The sequence below is a fragment of the Rhyacophila brunnea genome, unplaced genomic scaffold (genome assembly GCF_057557595.1).
Source record: "Rhyacophila brunnea isolate RB1 unplaced genomic scaffold, BYU_Rbru_1.0 scaffold_14, whole genome shotgun sequence".
NCBI classification, from domain to species: Eukaryota; Metazoa; Arthropoda; class Insecta; order Trichoptera; family Rhyacophilidae; genus Rhyacophila; species Rhyacophila brunnea.
The window spans coordinates 31412214-31432764 of NW_028232796.1; the positions used below are offsets into that span (position 1 = coordinate 31412214).

The 20551-nt window shown below is 32.8% G+C and overlaps 1 protein-coding gene across 2 annotated transcripts in view; it reads left to right on the forward strand.

The window, feature by feature from the left end:
• Positions 1 to 20551, forward strand: part of stac (C2 and C2B_Munc13-like domain-containing protein staccato) — a 111415-nt gene that overhangs the window by 63661 nt on the left and 27203 nt on the right. For both annotated transcript variants that reach the window (XM_085942166.1, XM_085942167.1), the window contains exon 2: positions 1118 to 1439. In XM_085942166.1, the coding sequence (XP_085798292.1) occupies positions 1118 to 1439 (322 nt within the window). The remainder of the gene's footprint in view (positions 1 to 1117; positions 1440 to 20551) is intronic.

A 20551-nucleotide genomic window follows, 5' to 3' on the forward strand; every position in this document is an offset into this window, starting at 1 on the left:
TATCGGTCCGCACCCTATTATTACATATATTTTATGGTCATATTTATTATTAAAATTTAGTTCATTAAGTTTTCTAAGCATCACCTAAGCGATTTTTAACTAATTCATAGTTTTAATATTTTTAATATCTATTTTAAAAAACATCGATTTTTATAAAAAATATAAATGTGTATAACTTGAAATCCTTTTTATTTATATCAAATCAATTATTTTTATAAATATAAATAAAATATTTATATTAATATAAATAAAAAGGATTTCAAGTTATACACATTTATATTTTTTATAAAAATTGATGTTTTTTAAAATAGATATAAAAAATATTAAAACTATGAATTTGTCAAAAATCGCTTAGGTGATGCTTAGAAAACTTAATAAACTAAATTTTAATAATAAATATGACCATAAAATATATGTAATAATAGGGTGCGGACCGATAGAACAAATTCACATTTTATTACATTTTTTACAATTGTAAGTTTGTCTTTGACTTAAAATAAAAAATATTTTTATTTTTAATGTTTTCAGATACATATGTATTCATTAATACAGTTGAAAGTGTAAATTATCAAAAAAATGTCTCAAATTGCAAGCTTCGTATTTTTCCGCTAGGTGCCTCTTTAAAAAAGGCTCAGTGAAGAATTCGCCTTAAGCTGGCTCATTACTACTTTTGTTTCTTCAAAAATAAACACATAGAATACAAAGTTCTGTACTCGAGCAATGGCTTGGTTCAAGTATTTTTTTTAAAAGACGGTTTATATATATTATTCTACATCTACAATAAGAATTAATAGAAAATATACGAATTTTAAATCTTTTGGGTAGAGTATTGTATTTCTGTTTTGACCATCCAGTAATTTTGTTCTTTATACTTTCGGTGTTAAATAATTATCGTTTCATCATATTTGCATGAATAGCATTTTGTACATAATTTGACATTAGGTTTACATTGATTGGATTGATAAGGGTAAGGTTAATATTGAATGTATTCTCAATTAATAAGGTTGTTATTTGCATATGAGCAAATATTTTTTCTGTTCATTTGAGTTCTGTGAAAAATATAATCAATATCTTTTAAAATGACCATATAATAAAATGTTTCATTCTTTCTTTCCAGAATCCAAGAGATAGACGATGGCTTTTTTGAAAAGTTTGGTTCGATACTTCGCCAGGAGTCGAAGAAAGCAGCTATAAGAGAAGCCACACCTTTAGCGTCACTGTTTGATGAAGCTCCTCCGCCAACTGAAGTCCAGGAATCTAATGTTGTTCCCGAAGAAGAAGCTGTACAGTATTCCGAGTCACCGGATGGAGATTCGGTTCAGGTGTCTTCAAGGTTCGGGGCAGACGTAGACAGCGGCAATGAAACTTTGTTGGATACCGACTCTGAACATGAAGACGTTGATAAAGTCGATATCTACGTGGAGGCAGTTGGCTGGAATGTAAGTTATTATCTATATTTTATATATTTTTTAAATGCTGTCATTTTGTACCTACCCAGCAATATAATTTTTTTTTCTATGATTGTTAATTAACGTTTAACCTCTAATTCCGTTCAGTTAAATGAATAACATGTTATTCATAATAATTATTATAAGTTGATTAGGAAGAAAATGAGGCTTTTTAAATAGAAATGTTTTACAAAATTCGTGCCCATTTTGTATCAAAATATACCGTATTTAATAATTTTTTATTATCTTTACAAAATTTCTTTTACAAGATTTAGTCAGTCAACACCATTGATCATATTATAGGATAGGCCTTTAGCTAAAATCACATGGATTTCACGTATACACATTTTCTGACAGTTCGAAAAGCATTCAGAGTCATTCATTGGTCAACAGTTTGGTATTAAACGTAGAAGTACCGAATGATTACTATGAAGCGGTTTTCAGCCAATGAGATTTTATATCCGATTTGCCAAAACTGGTGAGCAATCTACTTTGTAAGAATGCCTCCATTAGGGCAGCAAAAAAATCAAACCTCATTGGTTAATAACATAGCAATTTCAAACTTATTCGGTGTTAGAAAAAGAGGGAAGAATCACAAACTTCCATGACCTTATTTCAAATACACATAATATTGATTGAATAAAATTACATATTGTGATTTCATAGATCCAGTTGATTCGAATTCAGAATCACAGTTTTCAATACACTAACTGCTACGGAGCTGGTGCCTACACAGTAGTTTTAATAATAATTGGGTTTTCTGAAGTATACATAGTGTAACCCATATTAATTAATTTCTGAAATGCATCTAAAAATATTCGTGTGTACAAGTGACTATTGTCAGCTTCAAAGTAAACCCCTTGTGTATCCATACACTGACGTAGATGGGGTTTCCCATTTATGGGAACAGGCCTGGAACTCATTTTTCATACTACTGTTGAGTATCTGTTGTACCACTATCACGTATTGTATGTCAGGTGGTTATGATCTAATTGGTTAATCGATTTTTTGGCTAGAAAGTTTCTTATAGTGAGCGCACTGTGAATAGGCATATTGTTTGCAACTTTACAGAAATCTTTCTCATACCCAATTCTTCAATTAAAATTAGCCTAACTGTTTCTTGATTAATCTGCAATTCTTCTAATATCAATCTCACACTTGATCATAATATGTCGGATTATTCATATTAGCCTCCGTCATTGTTGTTTTTGGCTGGTGGTTTCAAGTGCTATCCATCACAACTTTTTGTACATTTTTGATTCTTGTATGAACAGTCAAATACTCGACATTTACTGAAGTATCCTTACCACTTTCAACAGGTCTAATGTTTCAGTAGCGCTTTGTCCGATTTTCATACAAAATTTGATGTTTATACGCTGCCTCAAATTACCCAAATTGCACACGCAGATATTAGTTACCTTCCCAATATTGCTAACACTAACAACTGGCTCTATTGGCTTCAAATTTACTCTAATATTAGTTCACACATGTTCAAACACGACTACTTATGTGATTGCAATAGAAATATGTCACATTTGACACAATGCTGCTAATAAAAATAGCATAAGGAATTAAGTTCTACAGTGGTATATAGATTTTTTAACTCACAAAGGTGCACATGCACTCAGATAGGCATAATGTACGGTAGCAAGTCTTTCATCATATATGTATATATTTTTTTTTGTTTTTTCCAATTTACTTTTTGGCCACGTGGCGCCTATCAATTTGGGGTCTTCGGCTCTCTCCTAGTCTTACGTTAAATGCTGCCGTGATATGCATTTTCGGATTTTACTGTATTAAAAATTCTTTATAATCATTAGTCAGAAGCCGGCTTAGTAGGAGAGTAGGTCTACTGTTTGGGCCCCACATCAGTTGAAATACGACCTAATGGTGGAGCAACTTCAAAAGAAATGTTTGAGACACCTGTTCTTGAGGCTGTATGGATTCTATCCGTGGCTTTATCAAACTGACTTTCTCTTAGGTATGCTTACATACTGTAATCTAAATGCTAGAACAGCGGTGGCGAACCTATGGCACGTTCTGGCATGCGAAAGAATCTCAGATGAAATCATTTTTTACTAGAGAATATTGGCTATTATTCATCACACTTGCAATATTGCGCATGAGTCGGCTGAACGGTCATAATTGTAATAATATGAAGAAGCATTAATTGGCCTAAATGGTTTGTCACCAGTATTGGGTGGTCATGGGTTCTAATAATTGAAATGCATGACAGTCACATTTAAATGGAGAGTTTTTAAGATGTTATATTTCTAATAAAATAAGTGTCTGATGTAAATCGGTTGTTATCAGTACAAATAATAGTAATACCTACAATAAATATTGAATTTAAAATATTTTTTTTATTATTTTATTTTTACCATCACTTTATGGAGTCAGTAGGGCGGAAATTAAAAAAATATATATCCGTAAATTAAAAATAATCAATAAATCCTACTACATAATACGGTTCCTAATTTATAATTTACCCCCAATTAGGGAATCCAATCCCGACCCAAAATTCTGATCCCGGGATTTCGGGATTACAATTTGACAATCCCAGGATTGGCATTTTTTTCCATTGATAAAATTTTAATATTTACAAATAACATTGATAAAATCGGTCAAAAATAAATCTAGTATAATTTATACTATTTAAGACATTTATTGTTAATATTGTAGGTATATTACATTCAATCTTCGAAATACATAAATTTAATGGAGTAAATAATATTGCATTATAAATAATAATGTGAATTTAATATGAGATAATATTGTTTCTGATAGTAAAGACTTAATGAATGGGTTAGCGAGATTTTAATATAGTAAAGCTAGTTCATTGTGTACTTATGGCCTTTCCGCTTCATAAATCTAATTAGTCAACCAAATATGAAACTGCCGTAAAACATATGAGATCATGGTGGAATTACTTTGTTAATAGTGCTAAGCATTGTTTTTTCCAATCTTTCTCATTTTTATTAATTTATGTGAAAAAATAAAATGAATCGCCAACTTACACATGGGTATAAATCAAACTTCATTCAAACTCAGTTTATTTCTAATGTAGTTATTTGTTATTAAAAGTATTTTTTCTGTTATGTTTTCATTTTTATTTTATTTTCCATAAAAATTGATAAAAAAATCCATCCCGAAAGTTTCGGGATTATGTTTATCAATTCCGGGATTCATAGGTATCGAAAATAGCTTGAGATCCCGGGATCCCAGGAATCGGGATCCCGGGATTGGAATCCCTACTCCCAATAATAGTTCAACTAACTGTATTAAATTATTCATTATAAATTGTTAAATTATAATAAATGTGCCCAGTATACAAACATACAAACGTAAGGTTTATTTAATTTTGACAATATATTAAAAACCATATTATATCATATCTTGGTATTTTTCTATACCGAAATACATACTTTAAAAATCAGGTAATACTGATGTATTCGGTATGGAAAGTGGAAACAAAATGTATTAATAATTAACGTAAAAGGTTTAACATGACTGAATTTTTTTGTCGGGTTACGCGATGTCTGGTTTACTTCTGTTGCCCTTCAACGTCCTTGGAGACCAGCAATGGCACGTGATATAAAATATTAATATGTTATCGAGATATATATATTATATCAGTAGATACTTCTGTTTCTACATATATTTCACGACTACCGGTATTAGTATTTTTATTCGGTATTGCAATCTCTAATCCACAGTGACATTGAAATAAGTGACAGTTTCAATCACAAAAGTTGCAAAGTCAGTAACCTCTAAACCGTAAACATAATTTTCTAATAATTAGAATTTGATTTCGCCATTCGTATTTTTTAATTATTAATAAATGTTTGCAAACAAATATTTGATTTGGGGTCCATGCAATAAAAATTAAATAACAATATATTAACATATTGAAAATATATTATAATATTTAACAGTTGTGTCAATTTCTCAAGTTCAAGATTGGTTTCTCTCATTTTAGTAGGGCATTGGGTCATTCACAACATAACTCTGAATGTTGTGCCATATTATGACAACTAATGATGTTATAAATTATTATAGTATATGAATGAAAAACTATTAATAGTTAGTAGGCGACAGACTGACTGATATTTCTGGAGCAGAATATATTGTTTGGCATAGCTATCTATTTTTGAAAGCAAGTTATTGTATTTTAGTAAGTAAATGTTTTTGAACGCAAAAAATATTTTAATTGTTTTGATAATATCAATTTGCTTAATTTTATTATCTATGAATTTATTTTATAAATAAAAAAGAAAATGAATTGGCATTCATTTACGCCCACTATAGGTATGTAGAATGCTTTTTGGAAATTTATGAGCAGGTGTTGTGTGTGTTCGTCTACTTCTCTATATATATAAAAATCTCGTGTCACGATGTTTGTGGTCGAACTCCTCCGAAATGGCTCGACCGATTTTTATGAATTTTTTTAATATATATTTGTTAGGTATGAGAATAGGTCAACAAGTATATTTCATACCGCTAGGTGATTAGGGTATCTCTATCCAGAAAATTTGTCTTTTATTTTTCTGACAATTTTTTTTTTGTATTTTTTTTATTATTTGGCATAAAAAATACTTATAACCCCAAATTTTCACCCTCCTACCCCCACCCTCCCATTTTTTAATCGCGGTTTTATTATTTTTGTATGAACAAATTTAACCGTCGTTCGTATTTGAAACAGAACGAAATTATTTATGTTGTTGTGGTGTGGTGGCCGCGCGGCATAAGCGTTGGACTATAAAGCCGTGGGTCCCAGGTTCGAATCCTGGGTCTGGCAAGTACACATATTGTTTTTCAATTCGTGTGTGTCAGGGTATGGACCTAATAGGTTGAGCAAGTGGCTGACATCCATTTCTCGTAAAAAACAAAATCTGTCAATACAAACCTCCACTCTGTGGAGGCCCATATGATCCTATCAGGATCGGACATGGTCGAATGACAGATGGCGCTACGTCTGAGAAGAATTCAAGAGAAGCGTCGCGTCATTTTGACATTTCATTCGGCATATCACAACACAGTGCGTGCAAAATTTTGTACGATTTATTTTAATTTATCTATTTTTATGTGCGTGTATTATAGTGCACAATGCCAGCAAGACGCAAGGGGGGCCATTTGGGCCGTCGAACGAATAAAGCAACAAACATGCGAAATAGTAGAGCAGAAAGAACAGACGAACAAATCCAACAAGATAACAAAAACGTGCGTGTAAGCATGTCGCAATTGCGTGCATCTCAATCACAAGAGGCACGAGCTGAACGAAATCAACAACGACAATTGGAACGGAGCCAAGCGCGCCGGTTCGTAGTTAACACACGCAGAGCAAATGACCGACAACGCCAACAAGTACATCGAACATTTACATCCGCTTCGTTCCTTCGTCTCGCATTCGAGTACGAGCCAGATATTGAATATTCCGCTCATCCGAAAGTGCTAATTGGTGCTATGGACAAAGAATGTCCCCATTGTCATGCGCTCAAATTCAAACATGAGTCAGCCGGGATGTGTTGCGCATCAGGAAAAGTGCAACTACCAGAAATTGAGATACCACCAGAACCATTGAACGGCTTGCTCATCGGCACGGTTCCAGATTCAAACCTGTTCCTGAAGTCCATTCGCACATTCAATTCATGCTTCCAAATGACTTCGTCCGGAGCAACAGAAATAGTTCACAATACTGCTGCAAATGGTCAACAATTCCATTCTACGTTCAAAATCAAAGGCCAAGTATACCACAAAGTAGGCTCATTGCTGCCAATGCCAAACGAACCACATACATTTTTACAAATCTACTTCATGGGCGCGGCGGCGGTGAGGACATCAATCATGTGGATGCACGTTGCGGCTACAATAGCCTCAATTCGCCTAATGCCAGGCGCATCGTCGGCGAACTGGACGCCCTGTTGAATGAGCACAATGAATTATTGAAATTCTTCAAAGCACACATGCACGAATTGCAAAGTAACAATCACGCTATTGTCATCAATCCTGATAAAACACCAGCTGGAGAGCACGTACGTCGATTCAATGCGACTGTTGTTGACGACATTGCTGGAATCATGGTTGGCGACCGGACATAGACGCGAGAAATCGTGATTCGAAGAAGAAACAATAATCTGGAGTTCATCGCTGACACACACCGTTCATAGGACGCTCTCCAATATCCGCTAATTTTCTGGAAGGGACAAGACGGATATTGCATACACATTAAACAACGAGATCCTGTCACAGGTAATTCATTCATTATGAACATCATTACTCATTTTGAATTGAGAAAATGAATGGTTGATGTTTTTTGTTTTTATCGGCGGTCATCGTCTACAGCGCTCTATTCCTCTTTCTGTCATAGATCCCATCCCCACACACTTACGATATATTCGTTATTTTTTATTTAACAACCAAAATATTCACTAGAAATAATTTATATGGCAGAACAACGTTTGCCGGGTCAGCTAGTAACTGTATATATTTATGTTTTCAGTGCATTTTTTTCTATATAGTTTTATTCTCACGTCATAATAAATGTAATGCATACCTCACAAATATTATAATATGTTATGTAAAGTTTTTGTGACGTTATGGTAGAAATGAGGTTAGAATATTTAGAACATAGCTTCCCAACCAGTGTGCCGCAGCTATGTACACTATCTATGCCAGCATTTTCAAATGCGAATGTTGGCAGTTTTCAGTGCAACGTAAATGGGTTTTAAAATGGAGTAAGTACCTACAAGTATAATTATATTTTAGACGTATAACTTTACTTACCTACAGTAAATAATAGGTCAAATTTAGGGTTTAGTTAATAGTATGTTAGCTGTATCTACATTATGTATACAATTGTAGATATTATGCAGGATACTTATTAAGTATCCTCCATAATATTTTTTTATTTCAAATTAACGGATTGTTATATACATTGTGAAGTTATAAGCGGGATCATTAATAATTAGATCGAAGTGAAACCAAAGTTTTCAGATTGATCTATTAATACTTTATAGGTATCTATTATAGTCGAGTTGTATTATTTATTGACTGCATCGTCCATTCAGATTACTGCATACATAACGATCCGAATGTTGGCGGATGCAATTGCGTATAAATAGAATTTAATTTGCAATGAGATATTATTGACGTGCAAACGTAAAGCGAACCTGTAATTGAACGCATCTGGATTTCCCGATGGACCACTTCATTCTCATCTTCATCTGTTGCATGTAAAAGCAGTGGCGTTATTAAAGATTGTTATTGAGAATTCTCGAGAAATAATCAGAAAAGTTGAATCTCGAATATCGAGAAATAAATTTTCCAAAATAAATCTCTTCTCAAGAATCTCGAGAATTTGATAAATTGCTGGTATGAAAAGATCAATGAGTATCAAAGAAAATTTGAAACAGAAGAAAACCGCCTGTTTTGATCTTAAAAAATGGAAACTCTTTAACTTTCCGGGGAAGAAAAAAAATTGTCGGCGCAAAAAATCTTTTGGTAAGAAAAGCTAAAACAAATAAAAGCCGTCGACTTTGATCCGGAATAGATTTTTTTTGGCTGAAAAATTAAAAGTTTTTGAATTTGAGAAATTAAAAACAAATCCTTCAATTCCGTCACTATCCAAATAATTCGTTCTACCAGCCGAATTTCAATAGCAACAAGAAAAAAACAATGAAATAAATACAACTCAAATCAGAGATAAGCATTCTCATAAATTATTGTATCAAAATTTTTACCAGTATTATTTTTATTCATTAATTTACTTACTGAATTTCAGTTGTTGGGTGGTGTTCAATATTAACTATAATTAGGTACTATTTTTATAGTATTTCGGTATGTTCTATAATCACATGCATTTTTCCAATATGCACTGCCAATGTAATTATTATTTGTAGAACGCCTATGCGCCTAATTTAAACATAATAAAACAATGTTTACTGTAGATTGATTGCCTAACTAATTTGATCATAATGAACTGCCACATTTTAATGCCAATAAAAAATATTTCATCATAAAAACATTCCTTTCAATTTCAATGAAATACCTACCCCCCAGAAGAACAAGGCACTCTCAATTAAAACAAAAACAACCTTATATAAAACTCTCCTGCGCTCAGTATTAATGTATGGATCAGAATGCTGGGCACTCACCGAACAGGATGAGAGATATATGAATATCTTTGAGAGTTTTGAGAAGAATCTTTGGGCTGTTCAAGAAAGTGGCATTATTTTGGAGATGTAATTAGGAATACTCGGTTAAAGCAACCGGAGAGTGACAGTAAAGCTGTTTGATGTTCAATTTGTTTTTTTTTTAGTTTCAAAACGAATTTATACTGTTTGTCGTGATTAAATAACACGTTTAAATTACAATATTAAAATATATTTGAGCTTTGTTTTAACATCAGCTTTTCAGGCATACGTTTGAGGTATTGCTATGTACTCTTTACCTCTTTTGGGCAGCCTATCGTCGCCCTACGGCCCATTTGTCTTCCGACGTCGAACATAATATGAGTCTGATTGCTCCCACATGGGGCAATTGCCACCGCTTTAGGAATCACTGGTCTAGAACTATTCAAATGGCAGCAATGTTCTTAATACAAAAAAGTCTATTAACTTTAAGTATTTTTAGCTACATAATATTATATGACGTAATAAATACATCAAAGTTTCTTGATTGAAACGGATGTAAAAAGTACATTACTGGAATGGATGTATTAAAACCACTTTGTAGTGAGGTTGCTCAATCTTTTAATGCTTCAGAAAGAACGTACAGTAGTATTAAGTTGATTATTTCTTTCATAAAAAAGTTTCCTTTAAAAGTCTTAAAAATTGTTAACATTCCTACTGCCAATTATTTTTTTATTATTTATATCTTTTGTTGAATATATTCTGATGGCTCTAATTACGTTTATATTAATTTTATAATGTTGATTTAAGAAATTTTGAAATTAAAATTATGAATTTGAAATTAAATTCTAATTGATTCTTTACTTAGTAATAAGGTTTTCGCGTTATTTTAATACATTAATTTGATATATAAACGAGAAATATGTCGTTAATCCTAATCGGTGTCAATGTGTTTTTACCATTGGTGACTGGTGAGTGCGTATAGTAAGTATCCACCCGAAAAAGGCGAAATCCTGGTGGCGAAAAATTACTCAAATGGTATATAAAACTGAAATCAATTGAAATTAAATTTTGAAATATTTAGTGCTTTGAAGAAACTTAATAATTTAATTTTTATTAAAATTTATTGGTATTAATATATCTCTCTGTTGACATTAGAGAAAGTAATATTTTTACCGGTGGTGTCGCGTAAATAATGCTGAATTTGTAATAATATCATGTCAAATGACTGCGTATAAATATAGCTACTTAGAAAAGCTCTCTAAGCAATTATTCGATTATGATTGTTGTATTTTCATGAAAATGAAACGATATTCCATTGTTTATTTTGAAATTATTTTTTATATCAATTAAATTGTTGTATGACCGTTACCGGGTACCGTTAAATTTTTTTTTTCGGTTAGCTACATGTTCAAACACGCGCGTTAACATCATTTTACTCCCTACTTCAATAATTATAGTTTGTCAATTTATGGCTACGGCCGTATGCTGTAGCTTAACCACTGGTGAATGCCAAAAGAAATGGCGTATTTCAAAAAAACACTACCTAATTCTTAGGTCAATAATTATTATAAAGCAATCATTATTCGTAGGATGTTTATCACACTTGAATGGTCAAAGACATAGCTTATAATTAGTACCTTTAGAATTATCTTCAAAAGTGTTAATCTTGCCCATTTTTTGAATAATAAAATGCCTAATTCTTGTCACATTTGGGATCACAGAGATTATCTATATATTTTTTTATCGTAAATATTTCACTATAATAATGTCGATATAAATTATACTAATGGTTTTATAAATGCGTTTAAAAATTAATAAAAGTAAAAATCTTAACACCACTGCACATTTATGTACTGAAATATGACTATATTCTAAAACATTAGAGCGAGAGGTTTAAAAGGATACTATTTTATGTAATAAAAATACTTTATGCAGTCATCAAATGTTTAAAATAAATATAACGGATAATAAGGCTTCAAAATTATATAAATAGATTATCTAAAACGTTTAATGTATGTCCAGGATCATGCTTTGAAAATAGAACAAAAGCTCCATTTTGACCCACGCTGAGCACGTCCGCCCTTAAGTATTAGAAAAATTATAGAAAAACTGTGCACCGACTGGATTTTTAACTAACATCCTTTACTTTATTGATAAAACTGCCCTTCTTGCGAATGATTGCCAGTAACTAATCTATCCGGACGTTCAAATTCCGTCAAAAAATTGCTTTGTGAATCAACTTTGTAATTTAAATCAAATTACTGATTATTTTTGTGTTGTGTTTTCTGATAAGTATTAATAATTATATTATGTTTATTCAGCACATAATATGTACACTGGAAGATTTAAAAATGTAAGATTCGTGTTTATTGGAAATAAGTGTAGGAAATATTGGGAATGGGACGATTTGGCACCGCGAACTGGCCTCCGGCGATTGGCCTCCGGTAATTGGCCACCGGTACAATCGGACGCTGGCCCAATTGGACGCCGGCTCAATTGGACGCCGCACCAATTCGACGCCGACCCAATTGGCCTCCGGGAGGATTGGACGCCGCACAGTTGAATTAAATGCGCAAAGGAATAGACGTACGTTACGATTTGTTGGAGTAAATAAGCAAGTCAGTTTAATATGCTTCTATCTTCTCAGTAGTTGTACCTTATACATTTCGCGCTTGACACATTTTTTATATAGATTGAGAATAATTATTATGCCTTATGATGTTTATTAAAAGAAAATAATTCTTCCCTTGCTAAAACTTAAAGATGTGCATAATCAATTAATTTATGGTGTATACATGGGTACTTATTTATATTTACAACAAATATTAAAAATAATGTTAGATGTTAGAATGAAAATAACATTATATTTCAGCGTTTTATCGACTTAATATTATAATAAAGCTTAAACATGTATATTATTATGCATAAATGCGTATTTTAAGATAGTATGAAATTACACACAAAATATTAAGTAAGTTATCTGCTACCGAAATCCCGAACGCTAAAATCCCAAATGGCCGGAATCCGAAGGCCGAAATCCCGAAAAATAAAAAAAAACAAACATCAATAATTGCGCAATTTTTGCAAGAGAGACAAAACCCATTTTTTGTGGAAATATAAAAAAAATGTAAAATACAAACATCAATAATTGCGCAATCGCGAATTGAGCAATTTTTGTAAGAGAGACAAATTCCCATATTTTGTTGAAAATGGGTTTTTCCGATTGCGCAATTTTTTTTCAGGAGAGACCATTTTGTAGAACGAATGGATTTTGTGTCTCTTGCAAAAATTGCGCAATCGCGCAATTATTGATGTATTTTACATTTTTTTTATATTTCCACAAAAAATGGGTTTTTGTGTCTTTTGCAAAAATTGCGTAATTATTGATGTTTGTATTTTTTTATTTTCCGGATTTCGGCCTTCGGGATTCCGGCCATTCGGGATTTCAGCGTTCGGGATTTCGGTAGCAGATAACTTACTTAATATTTTGTGTGTAATTTCATACTATCTTAAAATACGCATTTATGCATAATAATATACATATTTAAGCTTTATTATAATATTAAGTCGATAAAACGCTGAAATATAATGTTATTTTCATTCTAACATCTAACATTATTTTTAATATTTGTTGTAAATATAAATAAGTACCCATGTATACACCATAAATTAATTGATTATGCACATCTTTAAGTTTTAGCAAGGGAAGAATTATTTTCTTTTAATAAACATCATAAGGCATAATAATTATTCTCAATCTATATAAAAAAATGTGTCAAGCGCGAAATGTATAAGGTACAACTACTGAGAAGATAGAAGCATATTAAACTGACTTGCTTATTTACTCCAACAAATCGTAACGTACGTCTATTCCTTTGCGCATTTAATTCAACTGTGCGGCGTCCAATCCTCCCGGAGGCCAATTGGGTCGGCGTCGAATTGGGTCGGCGTCCAATTGGGCCGGCGTCCGATTGTACCGGCGGCCAATTACCGGAAGTCAATCGCCGGAGGCCAGTTCGCGGTGCCAAATCGTCCTAGACCCGAAATATTGATGGAATTTTGAGTGATTAATTAAAGTAATGTTAAATTAACGAGGGAGTAGTTAATAAACAGATTAATTGTTGAAAACACTACAAATATAGTATCTGTAAGATGGCGGTAAACAATATATCAGATAACCCTCCGATTTAGGTATCTTAAAGATCTCCTTGAAAATCGAATTGGTCTACGATCATTGAAACATGCACAGAAGCCCTGTTCTGACTTCTGAGTGAATGCAAATTATTTAGAGTTGAGGCGATGACGCAATTTCCCATTTATGTCAGTTTGAGATGAAATCCATCATCTCTGCTTACCAGATGGAAGTGAGGAATTTCCAGACACTATCAGTACACTATTTTATTACTATCTCACCGCAAAATGAACTGAAACGAGAATTTAAAAGGCCCTGTTTTTTATATGTCAGTTCGTAATAATTTTAAGTAGGTACGTATTTTTACGTAATAAGTCTGATTTTTATCATTTAATATCCGTATTTCAGCACCATAATAGGTACATTATTTTTATATTATGCTATACTGATCAAATCGGCATAGCTGAAATGTTCCAAAATATTACCACAAACCATTGATTTAAATATGACCTGAAAATCGACTGCTCTGCAACCTGGCTAGCTCCATTTGGGTAAATTGTTCAGGAAGCTACAAATCTACAAATAAGCTGGACTATTTTAACTTCCCTTTTATATATAAATAACATTAAAGGGCGGGGTTGTTCCATTTACGATATTGGAAATTTGGCACCTGCAGTTGGCTGTTTTGTGTGAAGAACGATAACGCATTTACTTATAGGTTTAGTTTAGGAGTTTGAGATTTTGTGTGAGCATAGAAAACATGTTTTATGACAAAATGCCATGGTCAAAAGTGCAGTTAGATGGTATGCAGATTAAGAAGTCGAAATCTTTCTGGTCGCTAGCAAAAAAGCTGCTCTAGATTTTTTTTTTATTATTAACTTGAAAAAGTCTTTCGTCGCGAATGGCAAGCGTCTACTCTGCAGTGTTTATACAAAATTCAAAATTCCACGCTATTACCATTTTATGTCTCAAATTGTAAGTCTATAAATTAATTTTATTATGTATTATCGAATAAGACGTATCTTAAACAAATGGAATTCAATAGTTTTTTTCAATTCTGATTAACATTTCTATTAACGACTGCAGGGTAAAATACGTGTAAGCGACGTAATTCAAAATATATGAAACCTACCCTTAATGTGCTACTATATAATATAGACTATAGAGTGACGCCCTGCCCATCTACACGCGACGCCACTAGGCATATCAAACTAGATGGACCACTTACTCGGTCTTATAGCTCCCAAGCTGCAAGGTACCCTGACAATAATTATTATTCATCGTAGTAGGGATCAAACCAGCCTTTCTTGTGCAGGACGAATCAAACTCCAGAGCATATTTGTGAAATCTGCTCGCAGCGTGTATTTATTGGTGAATTCCTTACAATTTTAATCAAGCGACCTGCGGTACATCCTGTTGCCGTATGAATGAATCGATAGCAAAACGCCATTATTCAGTCATTTAATATTGTGATGACCATTGCCTAAACCAAGGTTACTTATATGAAAGTATGACAGTTTTGAATGTCAATTTATTGACAATGCTATATGTACACAATCTGTATCTATTTGAAAAGTCGGATTCATTTCATTATATTATAAAGATTCATTGTTTAAAGCCCAATTTCAAGTCGAAGTTTAAATTTCACCCGATTACGCCCCTGCATAAAAAGCTTTTAAATTCAATCAAGTCGATATGCAGAAGTTTTATTCCGAGATTTAAAATGCCGTCGACAGAATTCAAATAAAAATACAGTTTAGTTAAGATGTTCTCAATTAGCGATCCAATCAACATTGTAATTAGTAACACGATTATGATATCAAAGCACTTCTGTATGAGAAGCTAAGATTTTTTCCCACATTTGCGATACGAAAAAGACGACATGCATCGGTAATAAATTAATCGTCATAAATAAGCGACTTCTCTGAATTATTATCCTGCTTAACTTGAAGGTTAGAGTGTTGATCTCGCGGTAGAGGGTCCGGATTCAAGTTAAAGTTGGTTTATTAGTTAATTATTATGTTTAGGTACCTACTTAAGTATCTAAAATTCAATGTAGGCATAAAGCGTTATCATAATTTATATAATATCGTCTTATTTTTACATCATAAAGCTCTGGCAAGGCTTACATTGAGCATTCATGAATAAAAGTCAATATAGGTACCTCACTGATACCTACATCTTATCACCTTATCTCCACTCACCATGTAGGTATTTCAGCCGCGATTTGTCCACAGCCTCTGCTCATGATGCAGTAGACGCGTCAACATGAAAAGATTTAATGCCTAAACACCAGGCCTCGAAATGGACCGGAGCTCACTGGAGCGCAGTTTCGGTTCATGTTATCTTTGAGCTTGTCGCTCCGTCTAGTGGAAAAAAATAAGTTTACCGTCTGAGCTAGGTAGGTTATTTAACAAAAAAATCGAACAGATTTATTTTTACAAAATACTTATACATTAAGTTAGAAAAACATTTTAATATATTCGGAAAATTTCCAGCCCTCCGGTTCGTAAAATATTTCATTTCGAGCGCTGCTTAACACGTAGTTATATGTACTACTCTATAATTGGAGATCACTGGCAATTAGTTGTGCTTTACATCTCGCGTTTAGAAGTCTGGTGACGTGTCATCTATCTACATACATGGAATCAGCTAGTTTCCGAATATAAGAATTAGAGAATATTCGCCTTTCTATGCAATAATATCTATTTAAGTACATTATATTGGAAATATTATGTGACTTGTGAGATCACATCTCTATTTGGTCGAAGTTGAGGAATTTATAGGGATGTACCTATAATTTATTTAGCGTGTTTAGACGTCCAAAATGAAAGAGATAGGTGCCTACTACATTGTAAATGCGATGAAATAGAGTTATCTGTTGTCACATCATTAAGTTTGGTATTTGATGTGTTTTCAATCCTAATTGTCGAAATCTCGAATGCAAGAAAAAAACTGACATTTCCCTAGAAAATTCAATAAAATAAATATTAATTATAATATAAATATTATTATAAATAAATTTGTCGTCTTATTATTGGTTTCACGTAACTCAATTTTTTTCAAAATTGTGGTTTACGTTGAAAAAAACTTAATATTTTGTAAACTATTTTTTTGTATCCAACGAATAATTCGCAAGATTTAAGAATGTAACATTCTTTATTTAACTCGGACTCTAACCACTAAGGTGTGTGTGTGACCAGTGACGTCCCTAGACAAAATGCCGCCCCTAAGCAGCCCAAAATGGCGCCGCAATTTTTCAATACAATATTTTTTATTAAGTATCCTTTTGACAAGAATATCTAAGAAATGTGTGGTATGGCTACATTACCGACAAAATATATACTACTAAATCTAATTTAAATGCTGTCTCTGCTTCAATAGAAATATTTCCACGGTTTCAGATACATTTAAAAATACACCTGGCAACTTTCTAAACTCGCGAGCGACTGGCAAAAATATTTGGATAAATTTTAAATTAGGCAAGTATGTACCTACATATAATTTAAAAATCTGCACGTGTCATTGCTTTTCATCAAGGACATGACCTCCAAAAACAACGGAAGTAAACTAGATATCGTGAACCCAACAATAAATATAGTCCTATTAAACATAGTATGTTAGTTAATTAATACATTTTGTTTCCAACCAGTGAGCTGATTTTTTAATGGAAAGATATTTCCGTTATTAATACGTTTAGGTATCTATTTCTATATATTCTTCTCGATTTGCCGCCCTTCGAGTAACTGCCGCCCCCAAGCGACGCTCAATCTGCCTACCCCCACGGGACGTCACTGTGTGTGTCCTATTTAATTGCAACGAACTTTACTAGGGGTGTTTACAATTCTCACCAAAATGTTATTTTCTAAATTTCGTTATTTGGTTAGATTACATGGTGGCGAGTCCCAGGGGTGCAGGTTCGAATCTCGCTGGGTGTCTTATTTTTTTTAAAAAGATTTTTTGCTAGTAGTTACATTATTTCTCTGAGATGTTTTAAAATTACGTATTATTATTTTGTGCTGCCTTTTCAGCTGATTATCACGTTTAAAGGTTTATTTATAGCGTGATGTTGGTAATTAGATAATCATTTAAGTTCTCTTATCCAAACTGAGATTGTTTTAATACGTTTTAGTTACGAGTAGCTACGCAGTATGTTAACGCTCCATGCAAACCTTATGGGGAATACGGCAAAAGAAGTCGAAAGTGGGTTTGCGGCGTTTGCACCCTTTGGCGTTCGACTACGTAATTTTGGTACCGCCCCGTTACTATAGTAACACACTAAAATAAACAATAGTATTTTTCGTATCGAGGCCATGCAGACTATCGCCCCTTTTGGCTTTCCTTTATATAATAGAATAAAATTTCGTAATTATTGTTTTGTTTTCCCGCGCGATTTAAGTTTTGAACTTGGAACCGCCAAACACTTAGCCGAAATACGCCCACCGTTTTATGAAGTGTCGCCAATTTTTAACACTGTCCCCATACCGACCGCGGGCCTAGTTTTTTATAATATGTAACTATGCGGCAGGGTCGTGCAACGTTGCGTGGTACGCGGGTCGCTGTGATAACCTTTTGGGTCACAGTATCATAATGGGGATTTTAATTCCAACAATTCAAAAATCGATTCGTTTCTCTGGTAAAAAAGTCTTATTACGAAATATCGATATTTTTTAGCTGGTTTAATCATTTTTTCCCCTTCAGAATCAAATTGGTGACCCTTTCATTAGATTGTCTGGGAGCAGTCCCAAAAAAACGATTTTTTCAAGAAAAAATTTAGATTTGGTTGTCTTCACCCTTCAACGAAAATTGATAATTAAATATTTAAAAAAATCCATCAAATCCGTACAAAAAAATGATTTCCTAAATTTAATAGACTAAAATATCAACAAAATATTACCCACTCTTAGATTCTTGACATCCGATTTGACTTCATGATCATTTACGACTTAATGTTTTCCATTAATGAGACTAAGTAAGTGCCCGAGTATAATAAAACAACTCAAAATATCATGGTTTTGAATTAATAACGGAATTCGATGTAAAAAGGTTTTTTCTTTATAAATTAATAAAAAAAAAACAATCAAAAATATATTCAACGGGTGATAAAATCAAATAACCCTTTCTGGGATTAATTATTAATTCAATTAAAACGGAAATGTTTGGGTTGATTATTTGTTAAACTGTAAAATTGCATTGTGCGTTGCCAAGTTTATTTTCATTAAATAAAAAAAACACACTTTAAAAATCAAGGCTCTAATATTGAAACGAGAATTTGTGCAACATTTTCAAACGCCATGATCTTAGAATAATGTATTATGAGTTGTTTCCCTATAGAACTAAGGTATTTAATATAATATCGTCACTGTTCTGGCAGAAGACACTTATTCGAAAAAATGACATATTGAGTTAGTTATACCAAAATGTTCCTTATTTCAAACTTTACCGTCTGGAAACCTTCTTAATAAATAAACAGTCTTTATTTTAAAGTCATCCTTTTTACGATTACTTAATAAACTCACATTATAGACCATTTCAAACATTTTAACAACTTCAAAGTCAAATTACTCAAAACTAGTGTTCTCCAGTTAGTGTATTCTGCCAGAATAGAGACGATATATTAATTTGTTCTGTACTTTTAAATCTGAACTAGAACCATTTTACTCGGCTGCCGACTGTCGTGTTTATTAAATCAACCTTCAATATTAAGGTTCGTTGGCGTCGTCGATAAAAATGCATACTGAAAGAAGCCTTTGTATTATTATCTAGCGTTTGGTCGGGAGATGCGTGGAACGCGGGCCGCAGTTGGCAAGCCCCCTCGATAAAGCATCGCGCAAGTTCTTTGCGCCATGCGAAAATAGATTTTGGCAAGCGCGCACCCTCAGTCGGTGGATGTACGGGTCCTAGATACTAATAGTACTGCAGCGGGCTCTCGATTGAGCGCACCTTTACAGTATCGCCCGGGAATTATAAATTAAAAACGAAAAAAAAACCCGGGAAAATTACCGGCGAAAACCAAACCGTATTTATTAGCAATAAAATCGTGACCCATTTACATAATAATAATACATATATTGTCAATTAATGTAAAGTTTTTCTTTTGAATAAATAAATACCCAATTATTATTAAGTATTAGTTTCTGAAAGCTAGTTGTGTGTGCTGTCATTATTCGTAATTGTTTATTGTAAATTTGGTGATAATATGTTTAGTGGGATTGTGATGGAATGAGTGTTGTGTTTAAAAGTGTTTGGTGGGTATTATTATGAAGATGAACGGAACACTGAGAAGGAACACTTTTCGAGGGCTCAGGAAGGATGCCCTCGAAAAGCAGACAAGTCTTATTATACAGTTTATGACTGTGAGTATGATGTCACATTATGTGATTATTTTAAAGAAATCTCTATTGGTATATAGTACATACGATAATAGAATAAATTGCACGAATAGCAAAAGTTTAATATTAAATTCCACGAATTTAGCTTTTAGTCAAAAGCTATCCGTCTGAATCACAGTTATAAAGATTACTTACATAAATTTGTCACAAAACAGTTTGTCCTTCCTTGCTTTTAATAAGTTACTTACAGATGTGGGTGAATTAATTTTAGGTAATTTATCTTCAAATTTAATACTAGTATTCTGAATAATTTTATAGTAGGTACTCCATGTTAACGTCACTGTAATTAAGATGTTTTGAGACCCAAAACCGAACCAAAACTAACACAACCTACTGAAAAACAACCCAAAACCAAAAACACCCAACTTCTTTTTGAGTTACAGCAGGTTGTATTAGGTTTTGGTTTGATTTTTGGTTTCAAAAGACCTCGATCACAAATACAATATG